Source organism: Bos mutus, chromosome 15 (genome assembly GCF_027580195.1).
Source record: "Bos mutus isolate GX-2022 chromosome 15, NWIPB_WYAK_1.1, whole genome shotgun sequence".
Lineage (NCBI taxonomy): Eukaryota > Metazoa > Chordata > Mammalia > Artiodactyla > Bovidae > Bos > Bos mutus.
Window position 1 is genome coordinate 2,894,500 of NC_091631.1, and position 27,266 is coordinate 2,921,765.

Genomic DNA, 27,266 nt, shown 5'->3' on the forward strand with positions numbered 1-27,266 from the left:
CCACAGGTGAGCGTTGCTGGAAGGATCCAGGAGATGGATGTGCAGAGGAGAGCCAAGGTGGTCCAGCTGAGGCCACTGTAGGTCAGTCACCCCTGGTCACCCCACCAACTCTTACAGACGTATGCGCGAGCACAGGGAAGGTCTGCCTGGCCCAGCCCAGATCAGTGAGTTCAGCCCTAACCCCCGGACTTCTGTGAAATAATAAACGGTTGCTATTCTAAGCCATTAAGTTTGGAGTGACTTGTTACACGGCAGCAGCTAGCTGATACAGGGGCCATGGAGGCCCTCGTCCTGTAAAATTGAAAGACAATGACAAAGAAAGTCACGGTTTGCCAGGTTTTATTTGTGAAGTCCGCTGTATCTGTACCAGAGAAGGTGGCAAAAAGTGCTTTGGAGGGGTCACGGTAAGGGAGGAGGGAAGGACCCCAGGGGAGCCCTTCGGGTGGAGGCAGGCCTGAGGTGGGAGGTGGGGAGGGGCAAGTGCAGAGTGGGCTGCAGCTAGGTGAGCTGAGGCCCCAGGGCGGGCTCAGCCCTTGGGGTCGTACACCCGACCCATGAAGACCGGGAACTTGTGCTGCTGGTCCCAGAGCAGGAAGAGGAAGGGCTGCTGCACTTCGAAGAGCAGCAAGTTTCGGGCCACGGAGACGACTGAGGCCGCAGTCGCCTCCACCCCGCTCTCCGTCAGCTCCAGGGTGGCCTGGTGACGGATCCCCGACACCTGCACGTCCGGGTCCTCCGTCAGCCCGCACAGGTTGACGTCGTAGATGAAGTCAAAGTAATCTAGGGCGCAGACGGGGGAAACAACGCGTCAGAGGCCTGCACGACTGTCAACACGGGGACGCAGCCCGCGTTCGGCAGACGCTGTGAACGGAAAGCAACCTCTAAAAACTATAAAAAGTGAAATGTAAAAAATAGTCATTTAAAGTACTTTTAAAATTAAAATATTACGTTAAGAAACAAAACCAAAAAAGACCAGCACGGAAACCTCAGCAGTTGGAGACATGGGTCCTGATTTCCTGGGCTGATCCCAAGTTCCAACCCTCTCTTTCTCCTCCTCTTCCTTGGTTATCGAATTGTAATCACACTACAGTGTGCCTTCCAGTCCCGTTCGTGGGCTCCTTAATCCGTGGGCCCATCTTCACTCCAGTCACCACTTCCTCTCAAGTGGTCAGAGGCCTGGCCACAAGCCCCCCAAAACCCTGACAAGTGATGCCTCGGCTTCCTCATCAACAAGGATCTTGGAAACGAGGTGACGAATCAGAAGGAGGACGTTCGTTCTCAAATGACATCACGTACCAGGGCGTGAAACGAGATCAGGAAATGAGATCATCTATTAGGAGACCAAAGTTTGATAAAAGAAAACGAAGGGATATGTATGGCACGCATTTGTCTTCAGTTGCTCAGTCATCCGACTCTGTGTGACCCCATGGACTGTAGCCCGCCAGGCTCCTCTGCCCATGGGATTCTCCAGGCAAGAATCCTGGAGTAGGTTGCCATTTCTTCCTCCAGGGGATCTTCCTGACCCAGGGATCGAACCCGGGTCTCCTGCATCTCCTGCATTGGCAGGCAGATTCCTTACCACTGAGCCACTTGGGAAGCCCAACCTGAGACGATGGATGTGAAAAATACTCAAGACAGTGTTGACCACATTTTAAGGCCCATCCCCACACACAACCTCTTCCCCTCTGGGGGCCTAGGATCAATCCGGGGCTGCCAGGACTCACCCAGCATGTCCTGACTGCTCTGCACTTTGATGCGAGGCATCGTCAGGTGAGTGGGATGGAACTTGGTCATCTCCAGCTTCTTTATGACAGCTTTGAAGACGGCGGTGCTGAGAGCCTGCTCCAGGTCTTGGAGATGGTGTTTCACGGTCTGGGGCACCAGGATCACAAAGCTGAGGTTGTGAGACAGCTGCAGGCGGCCCACCTGGAGAGGAAGAGACGCACCTTATCAGTCTTCCTGCCCTGCTGTCTCCTGGCCCCTACCTTCCGGGACCCGAGGCTGGTCTCCAGTCTGTACTGTTTCAGGAAGGAGCCAGAACTAGGCTCGCAGGCTTTGCCACAAGATGGGGTGGCCAGGTAGGCAAACAGCGCTGGTCTGGCCCTGTGCTGGTGAGACGCAGAGAAATGAGCTAGAGTTTCTGATTTCACGGGCTGAAGGTCACACCCATACTCTGCCACTGATGAGCTGTGCGATCCAGGCAAGCAGTGGGACCTCTGAGCCCAGTTCCTTTCACATATGTTGTGCATAAAGTGCAGAAAGCACATGATGTACCATCAGAGTCATCAGGTCTGTCCTTTCAAAGACTTTGGATGGCTTTTCCCTGCCTGTGAGGGTAGGTATAAACCTCCTGGTCTGGCATTCAACATGGTATACAAGCTGATCCCAGCCTACCTTTGCAGTTTGCCAGTAGAAAGACTTACAACTGGCGGCCAGACAAAAGTCGGAGAGAAGTACAGGAGCCACAAGTGCAATACACGAGCGTTCTCAACTCGGGATGATTTGCCCCCAGTGACATTTGGTAACGCTCGGAGCTGGCAGAAACGGGCGCTCAGAGTGCTACTGGCGTCTAGGGGGTAGAAGTCAGGGTCGCTTCTAAGTCCTGCAGGGCCGGGGACAGCGCCTTATACGAAGAATCACTGACCCAAAGTGTCAGTAGTGCCAAGAAGGGAACCCCAGACGGAGAGGACAGAAGAGACTATCACTGAAATGGCATTAAGGTCGAGGCTGAGAGACGGACAAGAATAATCTAGAATGCAGAACTCAACTGGGCGATGAAGACGTTAACTGAAACCAGTCAGTTGTTGGAATTTGAAAAACTGGCCCAGAAGAAGCAGGTTGCACACTGCTGTATCACGGGGGGGCTGTCGGCAGAGGGGCTGCACGGGGTGCTGGCCGGACGCTGCGCCCTCCACATCCTGGTATGGGCCTCGCCTCTCTGACCAAAATCACCACGCTCTGGCCTTGAAATTTCCAGCTAGTAACCCTAGCGTACTTGAGTTGGTAAATCTAACCCCCTTCGTTGGGGAAATACTCCTTAAATCCCAGGAAAATTTAGAACGAAGTATGGGAATGACAGAATAAAGCAATTCTATAGTATGAACGCTGGGTGATAAGTTCAGAGTAATCTGTGTTTGTTATTTAAAATAGCGTGTATAATTTTTAAGAGTCAGACATGCTAGCTTCATGCTTTTGGACAAAGAGGGGTAGGATAGGTGCATTCGGTTTGAGAATAAAGTTGAGATGTTGATTGAAAGTTGATTTACTCTTCAGATTTAATTTTCACAAGTGGGCTTCAGGTGCCACAAGATATGGACAAACAGGGGTGTGATTCTGTCCAGTCAAGTATTTAACATGTTAAAAAAGAAAATCAAGTATGCCAAACGTACGAAGTATATTTATAAAGTATATACATAAGCTCATAATGCTTAGGGGAAGATTAATTAACCATATTTGTAAATGAAACAATGGCTTAAAGGAGTTTAATCTGGTCAATGTGGTTTAATTAAAGAACAAATGAAAGTGTTTTATAAAAATTATGATTAATAATGTAGCAACTTCAGCTAAAAATTTAAAAGCTTAAGTAAAACTTTGATTTTGAATTTATAATGTGACCACATCAAATAAGTGAAGTGAAGTGAAAGTCAACTCAGTCATATCCAACTCTTTGTGACCCCACGGACTGCAGCACACTAGGCCTCCATATCCATCACCAACTCCTGGAGCTTGCTCAAACTCATGTCCATTGAGTCTGTGATACCATCCAACCATCTCATCCTCTGTCGTCCCCTTCTCCTCCCGCCTTCACTCTTTCCCAGCATCAAGGTCTTTTCCAGTGAGTCAGTTCTTCACATCAGGTGGCCAAAGAATTGGCGGTTCAGTTTCAGCATCAGTCCTTCCAATGAATATTCAGGACTGACTTCCTTTAGGATTAACTGGTTTGATCTCTTTGCAGTCCAAGGGACTCTCAAGAGTCTTCTCCAAGACTCTATACTCTTCTCCATGGACTCTATACAGTTCATGGGATTCTCCAGGCCAGAATACTGGAGTGGGTAGCTATTCCCTTCTCCAGGAGATCTTCCCAACCCAGGGATCGAACCCACGTCTCCCGTATTGCAGGTGGATTCTTTACCAGCTGAGCCACAGGGACGCCCATATCAAATAAAGTATTTGTTTAAAACCCATGGAACTGTAAAGAGTGGGGAGAGTGAAAGTGAAAGCGTTAGTCGCTCAGTCGTCTCCGACTGTTTGCGACCGCGTGGACTGTAGCCCGCCAGGCTCCTCTGTCCATGGGATTCTCCAGGCAAGAACACTGGAGTGGGCTGCCATTTCCTTCTCCAGGGCATCTTCCCAATCAAGGGATCAAACCCAGGCCTCCTGCCTTGCAGGTGGATTCTTTACCGGCTAAGTCACCTGGCCAAACCCAAAGAGTGGGAGGGGGGTTGCATAAAAACCCTCCTCCTTTGTCATTAAAAATCCCTCACCCTGATACTCTCCCCGCAAATACTGTGAGTTAGAGTGATGGCCCAAGCCTGCCCAGCATCCTCACGCTTTCTGCCTTGCACACGTATTCTGGTTCTGTTAAACAGTTGGCAATACTGAAAGCCATTGGGTAGGGATGGATGGATGGAGAGGTGGAGAAGGGCATGGGTGGTTAAGAGTGGTCAAAAGTAGCCACTTCTGTGACATCTTCCTAGCCACTCATTCTGAGTGAGTTGCTCCCTTTAGCATCTTCCATTGAACATTCATTTATTCAGCAAACATAATGAGCACTTATTATATGTGGCATTGCTCTCGGCCCTCAGATATTGTAGGGAAAAGAGAGAGAAAGTCTCTGATCACAAAATCTCAGAGAGATAGACAAGACTGCAATTAAATAGGCAAATAGACAACGTAATTCAGATAGTGGTAAGAACCCTGCTTTTGAACTGTGGTGCTGGGGAAGACTCCTGAGAGTCCTTCTGACAGCAAGGAGATCCAACCAGTCCATCCTAAAGGAAATCAACCCTGAATATTGATTGGGAGGACTGATGCTAAAGCTGAAGCTCCAATACTTTGGCCACCTGATGCAAAGGGCAGACTGCTGGGGAAGATTGAGGGCAGAAGGAGAAGGGGGTGACAGAAGATGAGATGGTTCGATGGCATCACCAACTCAATGGACACGAGTTCGAGCAAACTCTGGGAGACAGTGAAGGACAGGGAAGCTTGGCGTGCTGAAGTCAATAGGGTCACAAAGAGCTGGGCACGACTTAGCAACTGAACAACACAAAGACAATACAGTCCATGGATATATTAGTAACAAAACATTATTAGGAATAAGACAGGGTGAGGAGGAGGCGACTTTAAGCAGGGGGAGGTCTCCTCCACCTAGCTGACCTTTTAGCTGACACCAGATGAGCCAGAGGAACAAGGTATGTGACAATCTGCCTGCAGAGGGTCCAGCAGAGGGAAAGGGTAGGAAAGCTTCCAGGGTGGAAACAGCCCTGGCATGTTCCAGAACAGGTCCTGTCTTTCTCAGCCTGACCCCGCATCACTGGGCATCTCCTGCTGTTCCCTGTCTCATAGGTCTGTGCCCTGCTACCCTAACAAGGCAGAAATATCTGGTCACTCATGTACACGGCGCTATATTTAAAGTGGGAAACCAACAGCGACCTGCTGTGCAGCACAAGGAACTCTGTTCAGTGTTACGTGGCAGCCTGGAAGGGAGGGGTTTGGGGGAGAGGGTCCACGCACACGTAGGGCTGAGTCCCTTCACTGTTCGCCTGAAACTATCACAGCATTGTTTGTTAACCGGCTATGAGTGTGTGCATGTGTGCGTGTGTGCGTGTGTGCTCAGTCCTGTCCGGCTCTTTGTGACCTCATGGACTGTGGCCCACCAGGCTCCTATGTCTATGGAATTTTCCAGGCAAGAACACTGGAGTGGGTTGCCATTTTCTTTTCCAGGGGATCTTCCCGACCCAGGGATCAAACCCACATCTCCTGCATCTCCAGGATTGGTAGGCAGATTCTTTACCTGGGAATCTACCTGGGTAGATTCTTCTACCATCTGGGAAGCCCTAACTGGCTGTACACCAAGACAAAATAAAAAGTTTAAGAAAGAAAGAAATAACAACATAAGGAAGAAAACCAAGAAAACATCTGGTCTCTCTTCCTTCCCTCTTCATTCACTGAAATCATACTGTTCAATTTCTGCCAAGGAACTTAAGCCATTTAACACATGCACACGCATGCATTTACTACATACATGAACACATGGATATACCCAGACATGTGCACACATACGTACACAGATGCATGCGTACACCGGGACACACACAGGAGTTCCTAAGCAAGCAGGGTCTACTGGTGGGTTGACTGGGAAGAGAAACCAAGACACAGAACAGGAACACGACTCACGTTTTGCCATTTGACGCAGTAGAGACGCAGGAGGAAACTAGAATCTTGCTTTCCAACCTCAAATATATAATGCCTCCCTTGGCCCAGGCTGGAGAGGGGGAGAAGGAGAAAAGATAGGGTGGAAGCAGAGATGGAAGCAGGACAGAAGACGGGTTCTCAGTGGAAGGGTGCGCCCCCAGAAAGGAAGTCAGGACGCGCGAGAGGCTCTGAGACGGGGGGGGGGGCCAAGAACTCACCCGGGCGCTCAGAGTCCGGTCTGTGAAAGAGGCCACAGGGTACTTCTTGCTGTTCATCATGGGCACTTTGATGGCAGAGGATTTGAGGTGAAAGGGCTTTGTGCTTGTTCTGCCTTTATCAAAGGCTATCTTCCACTTGGCTAGAGGGAAGAGCAGGCGGAGGGTGACTCTAAGGCGGGTGGGGACCGGAGGAAAGGGAGTTAAATGCTCTGTGGGCACGGGGTGGGGCAGGTACCGGGGATCCAGGGGTGGAGCCTGGGGTTGAGTGGGTTTCAAACCAGGAAGGGAAGGAAGATCTCAGGATAGGGAGACTCCCCCTTACCGCTCAGGGCGACAGCGTTGAGGAGGATGAGGCGGGTGTCCTCAGGCAGGCTGTCCAGCAGCCGCCTGATCCTGAGGTTGGTCTTCTTGGCCACCCAGTCATTGATAAGCTCCAAGCTGGCTGTGCTGTCATTTCCCAGGGGTCTCGGGCTGCTGCCATAGAGCCTCTGAGAGGCCTCGGCGAAGGTGTCCTTGATGGTCAGGTCTGCAGGGATGGGGAGGAGGGTCGGGTGAGAGACGCAGGCTCGAGATTCGGGACATCCTCTCCCCTTCCAGGAGTAGCCCTGCAGAGGGAGCTGGCTTCTACCCCATGAACGCGACGTGGAGCAGGGCTGCAGCCCCTCCTCTGACAGACGCTCCGTAGCCCAGACCCTGAGCTGAGAGCAGGAGGCCCTGTCCCAGGCCTCTACTGCTGGGCGGCCGTGGCTCAGCAAGGCAGCTCTTTGAGATCTTAGCTTGCATTTGCCCGTATTTTTCTTCTTTTCTTCCCTTCATTCAGACTGCTTTCTAGTCTCAGTGGAAGGTTGTAACAGGACTTCCTGGGTTTTGCTCTCCAAAACCCAGGCCTACTAGAGAAAAAAAGTGTTTGAAACAAAAAATTTTCCTGAACTAAATACTAAATATTGACTGCAGCTGTGTTTTCTGCCAACCTAGCAAGACAGAGGATAAATTCGATTTATAGCAAATGAGTAAAAAAGGCGAAGTTTCTTGAACCCCTCTGAGTCATAATTTTCCCATCTTGAAAAGAAGTTTTTTAATTTTTTTTTTAGATGAGTTTTCTTTATTTCCTTCTTTTTTCTTTCCTATATTTTCTCGTTTATTCTTTTTGGCCTCGCAGAGCAGCACACAGGCTCTTAGTTCCCGGACCAGGGATTGAACCTGTGCTGCCTGCAGTGGAAGTGTGGAGTTCTAACAAGTGGATGGCCAGGGAATTCCGATATTTTCTCAGTGTTTTTTTTTTTTTTTTTTAACAATGAATGAGTATTGCTTTTATAGTTAAAAAAAAAGACAATTTTTTTCCCAGTTTAAAAGTGGATCACACTAAACCTGTAATTTTTAAGCTCAGGAGAACTGAGGTTTCAAATGTAGTCATGTCTGAAGCCCACAACACTAAAGGGCTCTGGTTGAGGCTGGGTGGGAGTTCAGAGCCCACCTGGCTCCATCCCGTCTCACAGAAAGTGCTGCCCCACCCCCCACCCCCATCCCCTCCCCCACCCAGCCCCCTCCCCTCAGCCTCCCTCACTCCCACTCCCACCTGCAGCAGTTCTGCAGGAACCTCGGCTCTGGGGAACAAAATCTGAACGAACTGCATTAGATCATTTTGGAAGCTTATTGCTCTGATGTTGTTGTTATCGTTTGCAACCCCATGGACTGTAGCCCGCCAGGCTCCTCTGTCCGTGGAATTTTCCGGGCAAGAATCCCAGGGTGGGTTGCCCTTTCCTCCTCCAGGGGGATCTTTCTGACCCATGGATCGAACCCATGTCTCCTGCATTGGCAGGCGGATTCTTTACCACTGACTGCTCTGATCACCTTACCTAATAATGCAACATGCGTAAATGGCAACAAATTCATGTAACAAACACACAAAGAACAGGAGGCCCAAGACCCCCTGACCCTGGTTCACACACTTTCTCTGTTTTTTGGCCTCACAGCTGGCGGGATCTTAGTTCCCCAACAAGGCTCAAACCTGAACTCGGCCAGTGAAAGGCCAGAGTCTTCAGCACTGGGCCACCCGGGCATCCCCAGACTGACATGGTTTGGTCTATTTCACGCCTAGAGCCCTCCAGCCCTCCAGCCCTCCCTGCTCCTGAATGCAGAGGACTGTTCTTACTTTGATGAAATTGATGACTGCAAATGACTTGCCCACGATCTCACCTGGGCACCTATCTGGCACCCAGGAGCCACCTGGTGTTTCTCAGGCCCCGCCCTGCTCTGCATGCCTCCCCACCCACCCCCACCCTCACCCCACCCCCCGCCGGCTTCTGGTTCTAACATTCCCTCTGTCCTCTCTTTCCCCAGTGCTACAGATGGATGGTTTAGTCGCTCAGTCATGTCCTGCTCTTGCAACCCCACGGACTGTAGCCCGCCAGGCTCCTCTGCCCATGGGATTCTCCAGGCAAGGATCCTGGAGTGGGCTGTCATTTCCTCCTCCGTCCCCAGTGCTAGGCACCCACTCAAATCCTGAGGGCCCAGCTCAGCCCCTGCTGTCCTTCCCCCTAACACTCACCTGAGCTGTGGAAGATCTGAGAGAACGAGGTGAAACCTTCGGACATGAAGGCCCTCAGGGCGTGGTGGACACAGCTGAAGTTCTGGGGGTAAGAGAGGAGGCGCTCCAGGCTGACCCTGGTTTCTCCTCCAGCCCCTGCAGCCAAGAGCAGAGAGCGGAGGGGGGCCAGGGTTAGGAGACCAGGCTGCAATGGTGGGGCGGGGGGGTTAACCCCGTATCATCAGAGCCAGAAATGGTTTCAAAGACAACACATGTCAGAAAGAGAAGGGTGGGGGAATTATGAACAATCCAGAATTTTCTAGGACTAAATATTCCCTTCCTGCATTTTCCTACCTAATTTTAATACCACTTGTCACCCAAAGCCTGGTCCAGTCACCACCTGTCCCACACGACCTCTTATTTAGTCGGTTCGGGTTTACAAAGGTTCAGCCTGTAACCAGGGACACTAGCTCGTCATTAAGAAGAGAGAGCAGAGACTCATAAAAGATGCCCAATTCCCTTTCCCTTGTTCATCATTAAATACTGATTGTCCACACCTTCTGTGTAGTAATAGAATTCAGCAAGCACTCACTTTGTTCCAGGCATCGTAGGTGCTTCTCCCATAGTATCTCTTTGAATCTTCACTGTAACCCTTTTATGTATGGACAGTTACTATCCCCATTATGCAGATGAGAAAACTGAGGTTTAAGAGAGGAAGTAATCTACTCATTTTAAGATCATGGAGTTCATAACTAGAGGGTGGAGAAAAAATTCAAGCCAGTTTTGGGGGAGGGGCAATAACAAAATTAACTGAAACCAATCAAACGAAATGTGCATCCCAGGGGACACTTGGCCACATGTGGAGACATTCTGGGTGTCACACCTGGAGGTGTGGGGTGCTGCTGGCATCTATCGGATACAGGCCAGGGACGTTAGGATTCTGGGACTCTAGTAGAAAGGTTCCCCTGTTCCTCACTGTATTGGCTGCAGTAGCCTTCCTGGAATTCCCCTTTGGAGCAACAGCTGTTTCCATTGCCTGGAGCACTTTTTTGTGCCATTTCTAAGGTAAATTACCCCAGGGGACTTGACAGTGGTCTTTCAGGGAAGTGGAGGGATTAACACTTTTTTGACCTCCTGCCACATTAGGCACTGGGCTATCTGGCTAATTTTTCTTTTTTTAAGGGTGGCTCAGATGGTAAAGCGTCTGCCTGCCATGCGGGAGACGATCCCTGAGTTGGAAAGATCCCCTGGAGAAGGAAACGGCACCCCATTCCAGTACTCTTGCCTGGAAAATTCCAGGGACTGAGGAGCCTGGTAGACTACAATCCATGGGGTCGCAAAGAGTCAGACACGACTGAGCAACTTCACTTTCACTTTTCACTTTCACAACCATTTCCATTTTACACAGAGGACTCAGGCTCAGAGAAGTTAAGTGATCCACCCAAGCTCACATAGCTGAAAAGCAGCATTGTTATGGTTCTACTCTATGTCCCTCTCTTGTCGTTTCCTTATGGTCTTACCCTGAACCATGATGGATGGGCTGCAACCTTATTTACATGTTCTTGCACAGGTCATAGGATTTTATAAGCCATGCTGCTGCTGCTGCTGCTCAGTCACTAAGACGTGTCTGACTCTTTGAGACCCCGTGGACTGTAGCCTGCCAGGCTCCTCTGTCCATGGAACTCTCCAGGCAAGAATACTGGAGTGGGTTGCCATTTCCTCCTCCAGGGGATCTTCCTGACCCGGGGATTGAACCCATGTCTCCTGCAATGGCGGGCAGATTCTTTACCACTGAGCCACCTGGGAAGCCCTTTATTATAAGTAGTGCCTATTAAATGATTGTTAAATGAAAGAATAAATGTAAGTTCCAGAATAAAAAGATTCCCACCCCCAACGTAGCCCATTTTCACAGCTTCCTTCCTTTGGCATAGCTGTATCTATATCCAGATACCTACCCTGCCTCAGTGAGTGAAAGTGAAAGTCACTCAGTCATGTCTGACTCTTTGTGACCCCATGGACTATACAGTCCGTGGAATTCTCCAGGCCAGAATACTGGAGTGGGTAGACTTTCCTTTCTCCAGGGTATCGTCCCAACCCAGGGATTGAACCCAGGTCTCCCACATTACAGGTGGATTCTTTACCAGCTGAGCCACCAGGGGAGCCCAAGAACACTGGAGTGGGTAGCCTATCGCTTGTTCAGCGGATCATCCCGACCCAGGAATCAAACCTGGGTCTTCTGCATTGCAGACGGATTCTTTATCAACTGAGCTATCAGGGACCCTGCCTCAAGGGAACGTCAAACACAGGAGCTGGAGAGAACTCGGGTTCTTACCAAGCAGGATTTGGGTGAGGAGGCTGGCAATGCTGAAGGGGGAAAAGATGAAGTTGGTCTCCCTCTTCTTCAACACTGAGAAGTCCTGGTAGAGCCTCAGGGAGAAGTCTGTCAAAGCCTCCCCCAGCACCGCCTCTGCTGAGCGGATCTCCGAGTCAGAGCAGGAGGTGACGGGCGCCGGGCAGAAGGGCTCAGCAGTGGGCTGGATGGTTGATTGGACCGGTTCAGTGGCAGGCTGGCTGAAGGGCTTGGTGACAGTGGCTGGCACGACGGTCAGGTTAGTTATCGGCAAGGTGGGAGAGTCCTCGTTGCCTTGAATGGACTCACCATCGAGAATACCTCCTTTCTGGCTGTCTCCTTCACTTTCCCCTTCTTGTAAGTTCCCTGGGCCGACGATCATATCTGAGGTGACTCTGTCCTGTGGTTCAAGAGACTTTCTTTCTTTCTTTCATTATGAGGCACAGTCCCCTTTAAACACAAACACTCAAAGAGAAGGTGGGATGGGTTGCTTGGTTGCTAAGTCTGTCCGACTCTTTGCGACCCCATGGACTGTAGCCCACCAGGCTCCTCTGTCCGTGGGATTTCCCAGGCAAGAACACTGGAGTGGGTTGCCATTTCCTGCTCCAGGGGATCTTCCCAACCCAGGGATTGAACCCACGTCTCCTGCATTGGCAGGTGGATTCTTTACCACTGAGCTGCCAGAGCATCAAAGGTGGGATACCAGAGAATTGTTCCTGGCAAAGCTTGGTAGGACAGGGGCCTGCCCTGGAGCCTCACCATGGATTGCTTCAGAGAAAGCCCGCATTATCCCATTTAACTGATAAAAGAAGCCAATAACTGAGACAAATTCAGCAACTAGCACAGGGTCTTAAGAGAAGCTGGAGGAAAAACTAGGGGTCAGACTTGGGTCTCTGCTTCCAGATGCCTTGATCACCACCATATTATCTGATCCATCTCAAAGGGCAATGCTAAAGTCAACTTCCGCACACACCCACTGAATGCACAAGCCAAGGCAAACACCCCCCTTTCTCCCTGGCTCATCCCTTACCCCTGACCTCCGGCACCACTGGGGGCAGCCTTCCCACCCTCACCACGCAGCTCAGGTTTCCACGAGGAGCTCTTGCTTTTTAGTTTCAAAATGCTGTCCATCTCCTTCGCCTTTCTGCTTTATTCTCCACCTTGTGCAGCAGGGCTGGTCAGCTCGCCTAAGTACCAGGCTCCGGGCCACCACAGCGGGTACGGGGTGGCGGGCCAGGCAGGATTAGACCCTAGGTGGGTCTGAGTCCTTGCTCTTTCCAAGCTGTGTACTCAACTCTGGTGGGAGGACCCCTGGTGTCGATCTCAGGAGGAGCTCTCGAATTCCCCGGAGCCAGAAGGGTTAACCTCAGCCCTGCTCCCGCCTGGCCCGCGCAGGGGTCACTCACCCCAGCCAGCAGCAGCAGCAGCAGGAGGGTCAGCGGGGTCAGCCTGGAGGCCATCTGGGAGGCGACTTCAGCCCGGACCTGCAGGGTCAGCCCGCTTCGGGTGCCAGCTCGGAGCCTGGGGTCTGGGGGCCCCCCCGCACGCCCACCCCCACGGAGCCCGCCCCCATTCAACGCCCGCTCCCGCCTCCCGCCCGGGCGCCTCCTCCCGGCGCCTCCCCCTGTTTTGTTGTTCCCAGACCGCGTCCCTTTCCCGGCTCGGCTGGCCCCTCGTCCCAGCCCCCTCCCAGGCCCGGGGCTGGTCCACCTGCTCCATCTAGAGGGTCCCGCTGCAGCTCAACAATGAGGCCGGGCGGGGAGGGGGGCGGTCGGAGGGGGCCGGGGGAGGGGAGGGGAGGGAAGGGGCACCGGCGACGCCCAGAGACCGCAGAGACAGGGGGGCCTGCGGGAGGGAGGGAAGTGAGGACGGGAGACCGCCTTCCTCCCCAAACCCCCATCCGCCAGCACAAACCTGCTCCTAAGTTCCGATGGCTGCGCTGCCTCGGCCGACTCAGCGGCTAGTCCCCCAGGGTTAGGGAGGCTGCGATGGGTGGGGGTTCGGTCGTAGCTATTGGTTGGCCCAGGACACTGCCCAGTTACAAATTAAGGCGGATAGAGGGCTGGTGTGGTTTCCCGTAAATCAGGCTGGGCCGGACCACTTGGTCCAGCCCCCTCCTGGAATTTCAGCTCAAAGCCCCTGGAGATCCGGGCTGGGGAAGCTGGGGTGCAGATCTCAGCTGGGCACAGCCGGCGTCCTGCTCCCTCTGCACCTGGCGGTGATGGAGCCATCCCAGACCCCAAATGTCCCAGACCTGCAGCTTACCAGCAAGCTGCCTTCCTGGAACTGCTCTTTGGACTGGATCCCTAAAGGAACGCCCTGGAAAGAGGCCCAGCGGTGCCCATTTGATGTAATAGCTAAGAGCCTCTGGCTCACTTGGTGAGCCTTCTCCTGAAGATAAAGCCTGGACTGGACCTCCTGAGGTCCTGATTTCACCCCTGCTCTCCTCCGTGGCTGTTTCCCCTTCTTTTCTTGGCTACCTGGAGTCCGTGGTTCTACCTATCTGTAATACGCAAGGAATCTGGGACACCCAGTCCAGCAAGCATTCACCTTAAGTGAAAAACAGAAAACTGGAAAAACCAAAACCAAAACCAGAAAGAAAAAAAAAACAACCCAGAAAGCTGGGTATCTGTGTCGAGGGGTGGGAGGCTGGAGACTGGGGGCCGATGGACCCCACTGTGAGACCTGGCTTGTGTGTGAACCGAGCAAGTTGCTTTCCCTCTCCATACCTAGCTTCCCTCCCAGGGTTCCCAGGTAAAATACAGGAAGAAGCTCAATTAGATTTGAATTTCAGATAAACAAAGAAAAGTTTCTTTGAAAATATGTCCCATGCAATATTAGGACCTACTTACATTAAAAAAAAATTTTTTTTTGTGGACGTTTATCTGAAATTCAGATTTAACTAGACATTCTGCATCTTATTTGCTAAATCTGGCAACCCTACCTCTGCAAAACACGGTGGTCTCTGGTGGCCTGATACAGCTCTGATGGCCTGTGGTCGGGTCACTGCCAGGCCTGTCCTGTTTGGCACATTCTGGAAAGTTGGCTGCTAGTACCAGAGCTGCTGTTCCAATGGGTCGACCAGGAACAGGGGCAAGAGAACACTTATGGGCTGCTGGGGGCATCCGTGGGAAAGACTCACAAAGACGGTACCGGCTTCTCAGGTCCTCATTCCTTGGGGCCACAGGGGAACCTCCCAAGTCGGGGGTGGGAGGGAAGTCCCTTTACATCAAGCCGTGGCCGCCAACAGCTGTACAGGCAGTGATACTCCTCTGTCCCCCGGGCTTGAGCTGCGCCAACCTGAACATAGGAGACAGCTGAACAAAAAGATGCTGGTGGAAAGCCACGTCCTTCATCCTTTCATTAATGCTCATGACATCTACGACATGGGTGCTAACATTAATTCCATCTGAAACGAATTTTAAAAAATGAGACTCTGACTTCCCGGGTGGCGTAGTAGATAAGAATCTGCCTGCCAATGCAGGGGACCCAGGTTCGATCCCTAGTCTGGGAAGAGTCCACGTGCCTCCAGCTAGGCCTGTGTGCCACAGTTGCTGAGGCCTGCCCCCCGCGGCCCCGCCCCCATGCTGCAGGTACGGAAGTCCATGTGCCCAGAGCCTGTGCCCCAGAGCCAGAAAAGCCACCGCAGTGAGAAACCCGTGCACCACAATGAAGGGTAGTCCCCGCTCGCCGCAACTCGAGAAAGCCTGAGCACAGCAACGAAGACCCAGAGCTACCAAAAATCAATTAATTAATTAAAAAAAACGAGACTCAACAGAAAATTATTTGATTCACCTGACATCACACGGCTAGTGACAGAGCCAGGGTGTGGACCACGTCTGTCTGAGCTCCAGACGCGGCGCTAACCCCTGTGGATTCCCGGCACAGGACATGAGCGCGTCTGAGGCTGGCAGCAGAGTGAACACCCTGTGTCCGGCGGCAGGACCGTGGAGCTCCGAGCACCAGGGTCTCAGGGCGGACAAGGACCGGCGCAGAGGTCTTCCCAAGCTCCTCCGGACGTCCCAGCTCTTTGCCAAAGCATCTCTTCTGGACGTTTAAACGGTGTCTCTGCTTTGTGGCTACTATCTTGCCCGATGAAACTGGGAACCAAGCTGAAGCCCTTTACCACTGTGAATGGCCTGAGGTTGACTTAAGCAGGGTGTTTACCTTAGTGTGGGCAATCGGATGGCTTCCCTGGTAGCTCAGTTGGTAAAGAATCCACCTGCAATGCAGGAGATCCTGGTTTGATTCCCGGGTCTGAAAGATCCGCTGGAGAAGGCATAGGCTATCCACTCCAGTATTCTTGTGCTTCCCTCGTGGCTCAGCTGGTAAAGCATCCACCTGCAATGCGGGAGACCTGGGTTCAATCCCTGGGTTGGGAAGATCCGCTGGAGAAGGGAACAGCTACTCACTCTAGTATTCTCGGGCTTCTGTGGCTCAGCAAGTCCAGGGTTTCTCTGTCATGAGAACCTTCCCTTCCAATGGGTGAGGATGGATAAGCTCACAGGAGGCCCTTTCCCCTCCATGTGTGTGCACGGCTTCTCCTCCCTGTGGGGTTCCTGGTGTTGGATAAATTCAAGTTCGCACTGAAGCTCTTTCTGTAAAGCGTTTTATCTTTTTTTTCCCATCTCTGGTCCACCCTCAGGTACCAACTGCTATGGGTGAAGCTTTCTGACAACCTGCATGCCCGCGGTTTCTCCTCAGAAGAAGAATTACCCAAAAGCCAGGATTTGGGCAGAAGACTCAGGGTCACCAGACTCCCAGAACACAGAGAATCATTCGGAAGATTATTTCCTCGTTTCACTCACAGAAGCCACACGAGTATCACTACAGACGCAGAGAGGTTGTGATTATGCACAAAGAGTGTCTTGGGCATTAGGTCTCAGTCCTCTCTTCGGAATCCTAGCTGAGGAACACCATTCAAGGAGAATAAAATTTTGTTTCTTTTTTTTTTAATTTATTTATCTGGTTGCACCAGGTCTTAATTGAGCCTGTGGGATCTAGTTCCCTGATCAGGGATTGAACCCGGGTCCCCTGCATCGGGAACCCAGAATCTTAATCCCTGGACCACCAAGGAAGTCCCTCATTTCTTATTCACTATGGATCAGGGCCCAGGGTCTGTAATGTCAGATGTTGACCTGCCAAAAAAGGATAAGATGCAAATCTTTTCTGTCTGCCAGAGAGGCGAGTGAGGTGGAACCATCTCTTCTGTAGTAGCCCTGCCAGGTAGACCAGATGCACAGCTTTACCTAGGACGTGTATGATTTTTAGCTAATCATCTCTCTTATGTATGTGCAGCAACACACCGCCTAATCGACCACATGCGCACGCGTGCACACACACACACACACACACCAGCTTCTTGCATTGTTCTTTGAACCTGCTCTGTCAATCTGATGGTTGTCTCATTAATGGTCTTGCTGCATATTTGTGTGGGAATCATGTTTCTGCCATTCTGAGGGCTGTGTCTTAGCTTTCCTTTTTTAACTCGTTTTTTTTTTTTTTCCTGGAGGGGAAGGGCCAGGAGAAACATCCACAGTGGCACCGGGGCAGCCCGGCCCCTACCCTGGCTCCCCCTTGTGTGGGGGGTGGTGCTTAGTGAGGACGGGTGGAGCGCTGGCTGAGCCTGTCTCTGGTTTCCTGCAGTCTTCTCGGCGCAGGCCAGGGTTGGCCGCCGTGGCTGATGGCCGGGTGAGGGTCAGCAGCCGATACCCCTTTACATCTTCTCACCAAGCTGCCCCCTGTGGGCTGTTTCCTGCCCCACGTCGTGTGACGTGTACATATAGTGCAGGAATATTCAGCCGTGAAAAGGAAGGACATTCTATAACACGAGACAACAGGAGTGGGCCTGGAGGACACGATGCTGAGTGACAGAAGCCAGACATAGACAGGTATTGCCTGATTCCACTCACGCGCGATGCCTCGAGTAGTCAAATCCATAACATCAGAGACTGGAATGGTAGTTACCAGAGTTGGGTGGGAGATGGGAATGGAGAATTATTGATCCCTAGGCATAAAACTTCAGTTAAGTAAGAAGAATAGCCCTTGGGAATTCCCTGGCGGTCCAGTCAGTGGAACTCCATGCTTTCACTGCTGAGGTTGCAGGGACAATCCTTTGTCAGGGAACTAAAATCCCAGAAGCCCCAGCCAAAAAAAGAGGTAAACAAGCTAGAGACCTGCTGTACAACACTGTCCTTACAGCCCACACCAATGTACATTAAAAAATTAGGAGACTAGATCTCATGTTGTTATCACAATAAAATAAAACAAAACCCTCTATTTTCATCTTCCATCGGTCAACTGGTAGGACATGGTTGGCAATGAAAGACAAAGACGTGGGTTAGGTCCGAATAGTTACTGAGAAGCACACACCAAACCCTGACTCACAACCTATTTGAAGACCCTAGAAGGTCAAGGAAAATAAAGCTTTTCTGATTGGAACAAAAATGTATTATGACTCCCGATGAGTATTCTAAATGGGCTCATTTACTTCTTTCTAAGGAAATTTTATGGGCTTCCCTGGTGGCTCAGACGGTAAAGAATCCACCTACAGTGCAGGAGACCCAGATTCAATTCCTGGGTTGGAAAGATCCCCTGGAGAAGGCAATGGCTACCCACTCCAGTATTCTTGCCTGGAGAATTCCACGACAGAAGAATTCTCTGTCCTGGCAGGCTACAGTTCATGGGTTGCAGAGAGTCTGAGACGACTGAGCAAGTAACACTTTCACTTTCAAGGAAATTTTATACTATTCTTTCAAAATTACCACTACAACATCACATGTGTACTTTGTAAAAATTTTCAAACAATCCAGACATTTATAAAATGAAAAGTTATTCCAGATACAGCTTCGGGTAACAGTTTCAAGTGTATTCTTAGAGACTCTCTAATTGTGAAGTTACATCTGCCTCTTACACACATAATTATTACTCTTCCATAATTTCTTGTCTCATCTGAGTGTCACAGACATTGTTCCATGTCGTTCCATGCCGCTGTGCCTCATTCTCCTCACGGCTGCCTGTGTTCCTTTTCATGCATGTATCACCAGCCATGGACGGAGGTTCGTGACATTGTCCAGGAGGCAGGGATCAAGACCATCCCCATGGAAAAGAAATGCAAAAAGGCCAAATGGCTGTCTGGGGAGGCCTTACAGATTGCTGTGAAAAGAAGAGAAGCGAAAAGCAAAGGAGAAAAGGAAAGATATTCCCATCTGAATGCAGAGTTCCAAAGGATAGCAAGGAGAGATAAGAAAGCCTTCCTCAGCAATCAATGCAAAGAAATAGAGGAAAACAACAGAATGGGAAAGACTAGAGATCTCTTCAAGAAAATCAGAGATACCAAGGGAACATTTCATGCAAAGATGGGCTCAATAAAGGACAGAAATGGTATGGACCTAACAGAAGCAGAAGATATTAAGAAGAGGTGGCAAGAATACACAGAAGAACTGTGCAAAAAAGAGCTTCACGACCCAGATAATCACGATGGTGTGATCACTGACCTAGAGCCAGATATCCTGGAATGTGAAGTCAAGTGGGCCTTAGAAAGCATCACTACGAACAAAGCTAGTGGAGGTGATGGAATTCCAGTTGGGCTATCTCAAATCCTGAAAGATGATGCTATGAAAGTGCTGCACCCAATATGCCAACAAATTTAGAAAACTCAGCAATGGCCACAGGACTGGAAAAGGTCAGTTTTCATTCCAATCCTAAAGAAAGGCAATGCCAAAGAATGCTCAAACTACTGCACAATTGCACTCATCTCACATGCTAGTAAAGTAATGCTCAAAATTCTCTAAGCCAGGCTTCAGCAATACATGAACCGTGAACTTCCTGATGTTCAAGCTGGTTTTAGAAAAGGCAGAGGAACCAGAGATCAAATTGCCAACATCTGCTGGATCATGGAAAAAGCAAGAGGGTTCCAGAAAAACATCTATTTCTGCTTTATTGACTATGCCAAAGCCTTTGACTGTGTGGATCACAATAAACTGTGGAAAATTCTGAAAGAGATGGGAATACCAGACCACCTGACCTGCCTCTTGAGAAATCTGTATGCAGGTCAGGAAACAACAGTTAGAACTGGACATGGATCAACAGACTGGTTCCAAATAGGAAAAGGGGTACGTCAAAGCTGTATATTGTCACCCTGCTTATTTAACTTATGTGTAGAGTACATCATGAGAAACACTGGGCTGGAAGAAGCACAAGCTGGAATCAAGATTGCCGGGGCAAATATCAATGACCTCAGATATGCAGATGACACCACCCTTATGGCAGAAAGTGAAGAGGAACTAAAAAGCCTCCTGTTGAAAGTGAAAGAGGAGAATGAAAAAGTTGACTTAAAGCTCAACATACAGAAAACGAAGATCATGGCATCTGGTCCCATCACTTCATGGGAAATAGATGGGGAAACAGTGGAAACAGTGTCAGACTTTATTTTTCTGGGCTCCAAAATCACTGCAGACGGTGACTGCAGCCATGAAATTAAAAGACACTTACTCCTTGGAAGGAAAGTTATGACCAACCTAGATTGCATATTCAAAAGCAGAGACATTACTTTGCCAACAAAGGTTCGTCTAGTCAAGGCTATGGTTTTTCCTGTGGTCATGTATGGATGTGAGAGTTGGACTGTGAAGAAAGCTGAGCGCTGAAGAATTGATGCTTTTGAACTGTGGTGTTGGAGAAGCCTCTTGAGAGTCCCTTGGACTGCAAGGAGATCCAACCAGTCCATCCTAAGAGATCAGTCCTGAATATTCATTGGAAGGACTGATGCTGAAGCTGAAGCTCCAGTATTGTGGCCTCCTGATGCGAAGAGCCGAGTCATTAGAAGAGACCCTGATGCTGGGAGAGATGAAAGGCAACAGGTGCTGGGAGCAGCACAGGACGAGACGGTTGGATGGCGTCACCGACTCAGTGGACGTGAGTGTGAGCAGACTCGGGGAGATGGTGAAGGACAGAGGAGCCTGGCGTGCTGCGGTCCATGGGGTCAAAAGGGGTGAGTCATGACCTGGCGACTGAACACCAGCCAGGCGCCTCCCTGTACTGTGCTTCCAGGAGGCTCCCTCTGGCCTGCCTGCTTTTACTCTCCTTACTCAGCAGCTTGCCTGGCTTCTCTGCTACATTTATGCCTCTAACCTTTGGTTCCAACTCTCTGCTGTCACCTTTTTGGGTAGAAAACCCAGGTCTGGACAGTTCACTCAGTTCTGAATCTGGTTCCTCCCGGACTGGGATTTCTTCTTTTGACCCACTGCTCCTGACTGCCGCCCCCGGGGATGACAGTGCCTGCCCCAGCCCCGGGGGGCCAGCCCGCCTGCCCAGCCCTTATCCATCCCCGCCTGACAAGGTGGGCAGGGAGCCAATATCCTGGTGCAGCTGGAAGTGGACGCAAAGCCCCCGTAATTGCTAGCCCTGCTGAGGACTCTTCTCCGCTCCACCCTCTAACATGTAATTACCTTTGCCCTACAAACCTTGCAAGCATCTCATCATACAAATATTTACCTGCTACAAATGGGAGTTTTTCAGACAGAAGAGGGGCTACACATTCCCCCCCGGCCCGGGGCCCTGTAGTCAGTCACAGGGCAGAAGGGAAAGCACATGTATCTTTGAGTCACCCTGACTCGGATTCAAATCCTGTTTTTCTACTTTAAAAAATTATTATTTAAAAAACATTATATATTTATTTGACTGTGCTGGGTCTTAGCAGTGGCACACAGGATTTTTAGTTGCGGCGTGTGAACTCTGAATTCGAATGTGGGACCTGGTTCCCTGATCAGGGGTTGAACCCCTGCCCCCTGCATTGGGAGCTCGGAGTCTTAGCCACTGGACCACAGGGGAAGTCCTTACTTTTCTACTTATTGACTGTCTTGGGGAAGTGGGGGGTGTTAACCTCTCTGAGGAGTCACAGTTTCAGAATCTGATTGATATGGAGGTTGTACTATCTCCCCTACAGGGTCATTTTGAGGATTGGGTAAGACAGGTGACAAATACTTAAAACGTATTTGAAAAGATAGCTTTTGAGTGCTGATGACTACCTTCCCGTAAGTTCCAGAAAAAGCCATCATTTTTGTTTCCCATTAGTGTGGTCATAAATTGGGCGCTCATGAATGGGGTTTTGCATCAAAAGGGGTTTGTTCTTGAGTCAAGCATCCTTGCAAGCCCATCTAGACTTTTAATTTTATTTACTTTTATATTTTGGTCTCATCTCCCGGCCTGTGGGACCTTCGTTCCCCAGCCAGGGATCGAACCCACATCCCTTGCACTGGAGGCATGGAGTCTTTACCACTGGATCATCAAGGAAGCCCCTAATTTCATTTTATGATGAGACACATAACCCAAAAGAAATCTGCAATGGCCGCCCGGTGTCTTTGTGTTTGTAACATTAAGAAACTACAGTGATTCATAGAGAAAATTACACAAGATAAATGTACAGTTTAACAAATATTATAAAGTTCACATCCACGTAACCACCACCCTGCTCAAAAACTAGGTTATTATTGTCAAGCTATAAGCACCCTCTGCTCGCCTCTTAATCCCAAGTCCGTTTCCCTACAGGAGGCCACGGTTGGAATGTTGCAGTCATCACTTGCTTACTTTTCTTTATATACTTGCCTCCTATGTCACCACTCTTAGACAACAGCGTTAGTTTTGCCCATTTCAGAAACTTATATAAATGAAATTGCGTGTGTATTCGTAAGCATCTGCGTTTTCTCGCGAGCAGTGTGCTTTTATGATTTGTCCGTACCGTGGCGTGGAGCTATGGTTCGTTCATCTCCGTTGTCCTGTAGAGTTCTGTTGTGTGAACACACCCACAGTGTCGTGTGCTCTGGTACAGATGGGCACTTGTTTCCAGCTCTGTACGAGGCAGCTACGAATATACCTGTGCATGCGGCCAGTTTCTCTAGGGTCTGTACCCAGGATGGTCATTTCTGAGTCAAAAGGTGTAAGCACCTTCATTTTTTCTCTACCACTTCCAAAGTCAGTTTGCGATTTAAACTCTCATAGCAATTTATCAAACTGTTGTGTTAGACCTTGGGATGGTGAACTTTATGAATCAAATGGACTGGGCCATCGTGCCCAGTATTTGGTCGAACATTATGCTGGAAGTTTGGATATTTCTCTGGAGCATTTTTTTTCATAAGATATTAATATTTAAATCAGTGGACTTTGAGTAAAATAGATCACCCCTTATAATGTGGATGGGCCTCATCCAATCAGCTGATGGTCTTAATTGAACAAAGACTGCCCACCCCTAAACAAGAAGAAACTCTGCCAGCAGACAGCCTGTGGACTCTACCAACGAGTCTTCCCTGAGTCCAGCCTGCCAGCCTACCTGATCAGGTTTAGGACTCACCAAGCCTCAGAATCATGTGAATCAGTTCCTCAAAATAAACTTCTCTCTTTCTCTCTCTCTCTCCCCTTGTCTGTCAAACATCCAGAACACACACATACACCCACACCATATATATATATGAGACTCTGCACACCCAGTGCAAATGTTCCAAGTTTGACCCTGCATGCCATAACTAAAGAGCCTGCATGCCTCAGCCAAGGTCCGGTGCAGCCAAATAAGAAAATAAATATTTTTTAAATTTTTCTGTCCTAACTTGAACCCTTGACCTCCACCTCCGGCTCTCTGTATGGGGCTGGAAGGTGGTAGGAGACTGACTAAGCTCTCACCCAGGGGGTCTGGAGCTTTGCCCCCATCCAGTCCATCAGCAGGCCTTTCAGTAACATCTCCAGAACGTATCCCGAATCCACTCACCTGTCTCGTCTGGGGATGACCCCAGTCCCCCCACAGTCCTTCGTCACCGGAGCACTGAACAGCTCCCTAACTGGCTTCCGTGCCTCAGCGCTGCCTCTTCCGTGCATTCTGCATTTGGCAGCCAGAATTGTAAACAAGAGCAGATGATCTTCCACGGAAGACCATTCTGACGGAAAGTCACACCAACGACTTTCTTTCCGCACTCATAATAAGATCTCAGCCTGTCTAGCCTGCGAGGCTGGGCCCAGCTGACTTCTGCCTTCCTGTCCAGTCTCCCCTGGTATTTCTCAGCTCCCCTATCCCATCAAGTCCCCGCCTTCTAGAATATGGACACTCTTGCTGCCTCTGTCCTTTCTGTTCCTGGGACAGGACTTTGCCTTCACTTTCCGCGCGGCTGCTTCATCCTTTGGATCTGAGCCTTTATAATTATTCTTTTAAATATTTTATCTATTGATTTGGCTGCACTGGGTCTTAGTTGCGGCATGCCGGATCCTAGTTGCAGCAGGTGGGATCTAGTTTCCTGGGAGGGGCTCGAACACAGGCATCCTGCATTGGGAGCACAGAGACTTAGCCCCTGGGCCACCAGGGAAGTCCTCCGTTTGAGCCTTTGAATGCTTCTCCTCGAGGGGCCTTTCTGAGCACCTTCACTGTTATTCTCTACCACAGTGGCCTTTGGTTTTTCACTATGTGTATCACGAAGGAGAGTTATTTTTTTAATTTATTTGTTAATTGGAGGAAAACTGGTTTACAATGTTGTGCTGGTTTCTACTGTACTGGACGTACCTTTCCTGAGTGAAAAGGCAGAGGTCCTGAGCGTGGGGACTGCTCGTGGGAACTTGATGAGCTGCTGAGAATCTCAAGTGATCATGTGTAACCATCAGGGACAGCCTGGTGTGTGTGTCTGGGAGAGGAGCTGGGTCACTGAGTCTCATGGAAACGTTCCCCACCCAGTGAGAGCATGCCAACTACAAACTCGCCGAGCACCGGCCTCCACAAGGATGGAGGCACAGCCCCTGGAGCCACTGGCCTTCAGCGCCCCCGAAAGGGGTTCAGGGAGGAGGTCAGGAACAAGGCACTCTGTGCTCTGGGAAGAACTGGCAGAACAGGGCTTCAGATAGTTTCATGTTCTCAGGAGAAGATTTTATGAGCCCAGTTATTCCTGCATCTCCTCCTATTCAGAAAAGCACTGAAATCATCAAAGGTGGCGTCTGGTGGCACATATATGTAATGGAATATTACTCAGCCATAAAAAGAAGTGAAACTGGGTCATCTGTAGTGATGAGGATGAACCTAGAGTCTGACATACCCAGTGAAGTAAGTCAGAAAGAGAAAAACACATATTGTATATTAACACATATATAGGAAATCTAGGAAAATGGTGCTGATGAACCCGTTTGCAGGGCAGGAACAGAGAGGCAGATGTAGAGGGTGGACGTGTGGACACAGCGGGGAAGGAGAGGAGGGGACGAACTGCCAGAGCAGCATTGATACAGACACCACTGTGTGCTAAACAGAGGCCTAGCGGGGAGCTGCCGCGCAGCACGGGCGCTCAGCTCGGCCCGTGATCACCCGGAGCCCAGGCGCTCAGCTCGCCCGTGATCACCCAGAAGGGTGGGGCGGGGTAGGGGGCTCAAGAGCGAGGGGCAGTGTACACACAGGGCTGACTCACTAACACCACGCGGTAAAGCCATTCTACTCCAACTAACAAAAGAAAAAAAAAAGGAGGGGACTTCTGCTCTTCGTGGCCAGCAGCAAGCCTTTGCCAAAGTGTGTGCTTGACGGCAATATCCCCTTCGCCAAAATCACGGAGATTACTGGCTTTCCCGCTGTGAGTTAAAAATATCAGGAAACAAAGGATGTGGCAGCCGTGAAACCATCATCAGAGCCACCGAACGGTGAGCCCTGAGGCGCTCAGGGTGGAAACGGCAGGCCTGCCTTTGCAAGCACCCCCCACACACCCCGATGGTGCACCCTGAGGAGGCTCAGGGGGAAAACGCAGGGCACTGGCCCCAGGTAGCCGGGGTGCGTGTCAAAGGAGTGATTTCTACGGGCCCAGGTTTTGCATCTTCCCAAACACAGAAAGGGCTTCCCTGGAGGCTCAGATGGTAAAGCGTCTGCCTACAACGCGGGAGACCTGGGTTCAGTCCCTGGGTTGGGAAGATCCCCTGGAGAAGGAAGTAGCAACCCAATCCTGTACTCTTGCCTAGGAAATCCCATGGATGGAGGAGCCTGGTGGACTACAGTCCATGGGGTCGCAAAGAGTCAGACACGACTGAGCGACTTCACTTTCACTTTCTTTCATACATAGAAAAGCACTAAATTAATTTGAGATATCTCGTTTTCTTTCATTAACAATAACCTTTTGATGTCCCAACTATCTGGTCTTTGTCACAAAAACTCCTGTATACCCTTCCTATCTCCCCCTTGCCTCTTTGAAGCAGTCCCTCAGAGTGATCTGAGAGTCTTGTCTCTGGGCTTGAAGTCCTCAGAATGTCTGCTGAATAAAACACAACTCTCAACTTTTAGGCTGTGGTTTTCTTTTTTTTTTTTTTTTTCAGTCAACACCTACCTCTTCAGAGCAGTTTCTCTATGAAATTCCATCTTTCAGGCTACAGTCCTCATTTTTTCCAGAATAAAACTGAACTCTTGGGATTTCCCTGGTGGTCTCCCGTGACTTAAGAATTCTCCTTGAATTCTCCTTGCGATGCAGGGGACCCAGGTTCAATCCCTGGTTGGGGACTAAGACCCCACATGCCCTGGGGCAATTAAGCCATGACTAGAGCATCCCCATGCCATCTGATACAACCAAATAAATAAATAAATAAAAGCAAGTTAAAAAGCTTAACTCACAACTCTCACATTGTGCACTTTTTTTCCCATTGACCAGGGGATTCCATCTTTCTGATCCCTCCCCATCCTCATGTGAGTTGAAGGAAGACAACCACTCATAAACAGGAAGAGTGGGCGTTAAAGAAGCACGCCAGTGGCGCACTGGTGCCAGCTGCTAACTTCTGTTGCGGCTGGGGGCTAATGGGGTACATTCTCACGGTTCAGAATCAGACCTCTCTCCCACCTTGGAGAAGCTCTGATTCCATTCCTGGTCCACGTGATTTCCTTTCACACGCTGGTACACAAAAGAAACTCACCAGATATTCCCTGAATGACTGGATGAGCGAGGTGGCTGGACACTGGCCACGAGGGCGTCTAGCGGTTACTTCCTCCTGCTCACACCCCAGGAGGCATGGATGAGCAAGGTGGCTGGACACTGGCCATCAAGGACGAGAGGAAAGCGGCCCACGATGGCGTCTAGCGGTTACTTCCTCCTGCTCACACCCCAGGAGGCGCTTTTGGCAGCTGCTACTGGGAGGCTGGTGACACCCGCTGCCTCCTTGGAAGAACTGATACGGCTAAGAGAGGGAGACGCAAAGACGTTACACGGAGGTAGGGGTGGAGCGGGGAGAGCATGCCCTCCCCCAAATTCCAGAGAAACGGCTGCGCCAGGAGCTGTAACAATTCAAGGCCAAGGCGTAATCTCTATCCTACCCCAGCCTCGGTACTACACGCTGGAGAAGGAAATGGCAACCCGCTCCAGTATCCGTGCCTGGGAAACTCCATGGACAGAGGAGCCTGGCGGGCTACAAGTCCAGGGGGGTCGCAAAGACTCAGACACGACTGAGCATGCACGCACAGCCTCCATACACATCACTCATGCTTTGCTTGTGACCGCAAGCCCTGACTGACTCGCATTTTCCTCCCTTACCAAATACGTAGACATTTAAGCATTACCATGAATCGCATCCATTTACATGTGGGCTACAATAAAAAGACCTTTTGGTAAAAAAAGTATTTAATGTCACAGATGGGGCTAGATCGATGCTTCCTATCCAGCCCAAACGCATTCTGTCATCGCTTCACCTCATCCAGGTTTTACTTGTGTTTGTTGAGTATCCAAATCTGGCTGAGTTTTTTCATTCCATCAGAAGCTCCCCACGGCCTTTCCGG

General features: G+C 50.2%; 1 protein-coding gene across 2 annotated transcripts; it reads right to left on the bottom strand.

Moving 5' to 3' along the window:
• Positions 1-322: 322 nt before the first annotated feature.
• SERPING1 (serpin family G member 1) lies at positions 323-26,588 on the bottom strand. Of its 2 annotated transcripts, XM_070383304.1 has the most exons (10): positions 26,411-26,588; positions 15,677-15,850; positions 14,652-14,809; positions 12,916-12,993; positions 11,492-11,909; positions 9,181-9,315; positions 6,955-7,158; positions 6,633-6,772; positions 1,725-1,926; positions 323-780 (listed from the first exon to the last, which is right to left on the bottom strand). In XM_070383304.1, the coding sequence occupies exons 4-10, from the start codon at positions 12,967-12,969 to the stop codon at positions 527-529; spliced, it is 1,407 nt and encodes a 468-aa protein (XP_070239405.1). In that variant the 5' UTR covers positions 12,970-12,993; positions 14,652-14,809; positions 15,677-15,850; positions 26,411-26,588; the 3' UTR covers positions 323-526. The 2 variants fall into 2 exon arrangements, with proteins under 2 accessions (XP_070239405.1, XP_005891202.1); XM_005891140.3 differs by lacking the exons at positions 14,652-14,809; positions 15,677-15,850; positions 26,411-26,588 and adding an exon at positions 13,424-13,553.
• Positions 26,589-27,266: the final 678 nt, after the last annotated feature.

Coding starts and splice junctions, on each gene's coding strand:
- SERPING1 (XM_070383304.1), bottom strand. CDS start 12,969: ATGGCCTCCAGGCTGACCCCGCTGACCCTCCTGCTGCTGCTGCTGCTG. Junction 9,316..11,491: donor CCTCACCCAAATCCTGCTTG/GTAAGAACCCGA, acceptor TCTTGGCTGCAG/GGGCTGGAGGAGAAACCAGG. Junction 781..1,724: donor GAGCAGTCAGGACATGCTGG/GTGAGTCCTGGC, acceptor TCTGCGCCCTAG/ATTACTTTGACTTCATCTAC.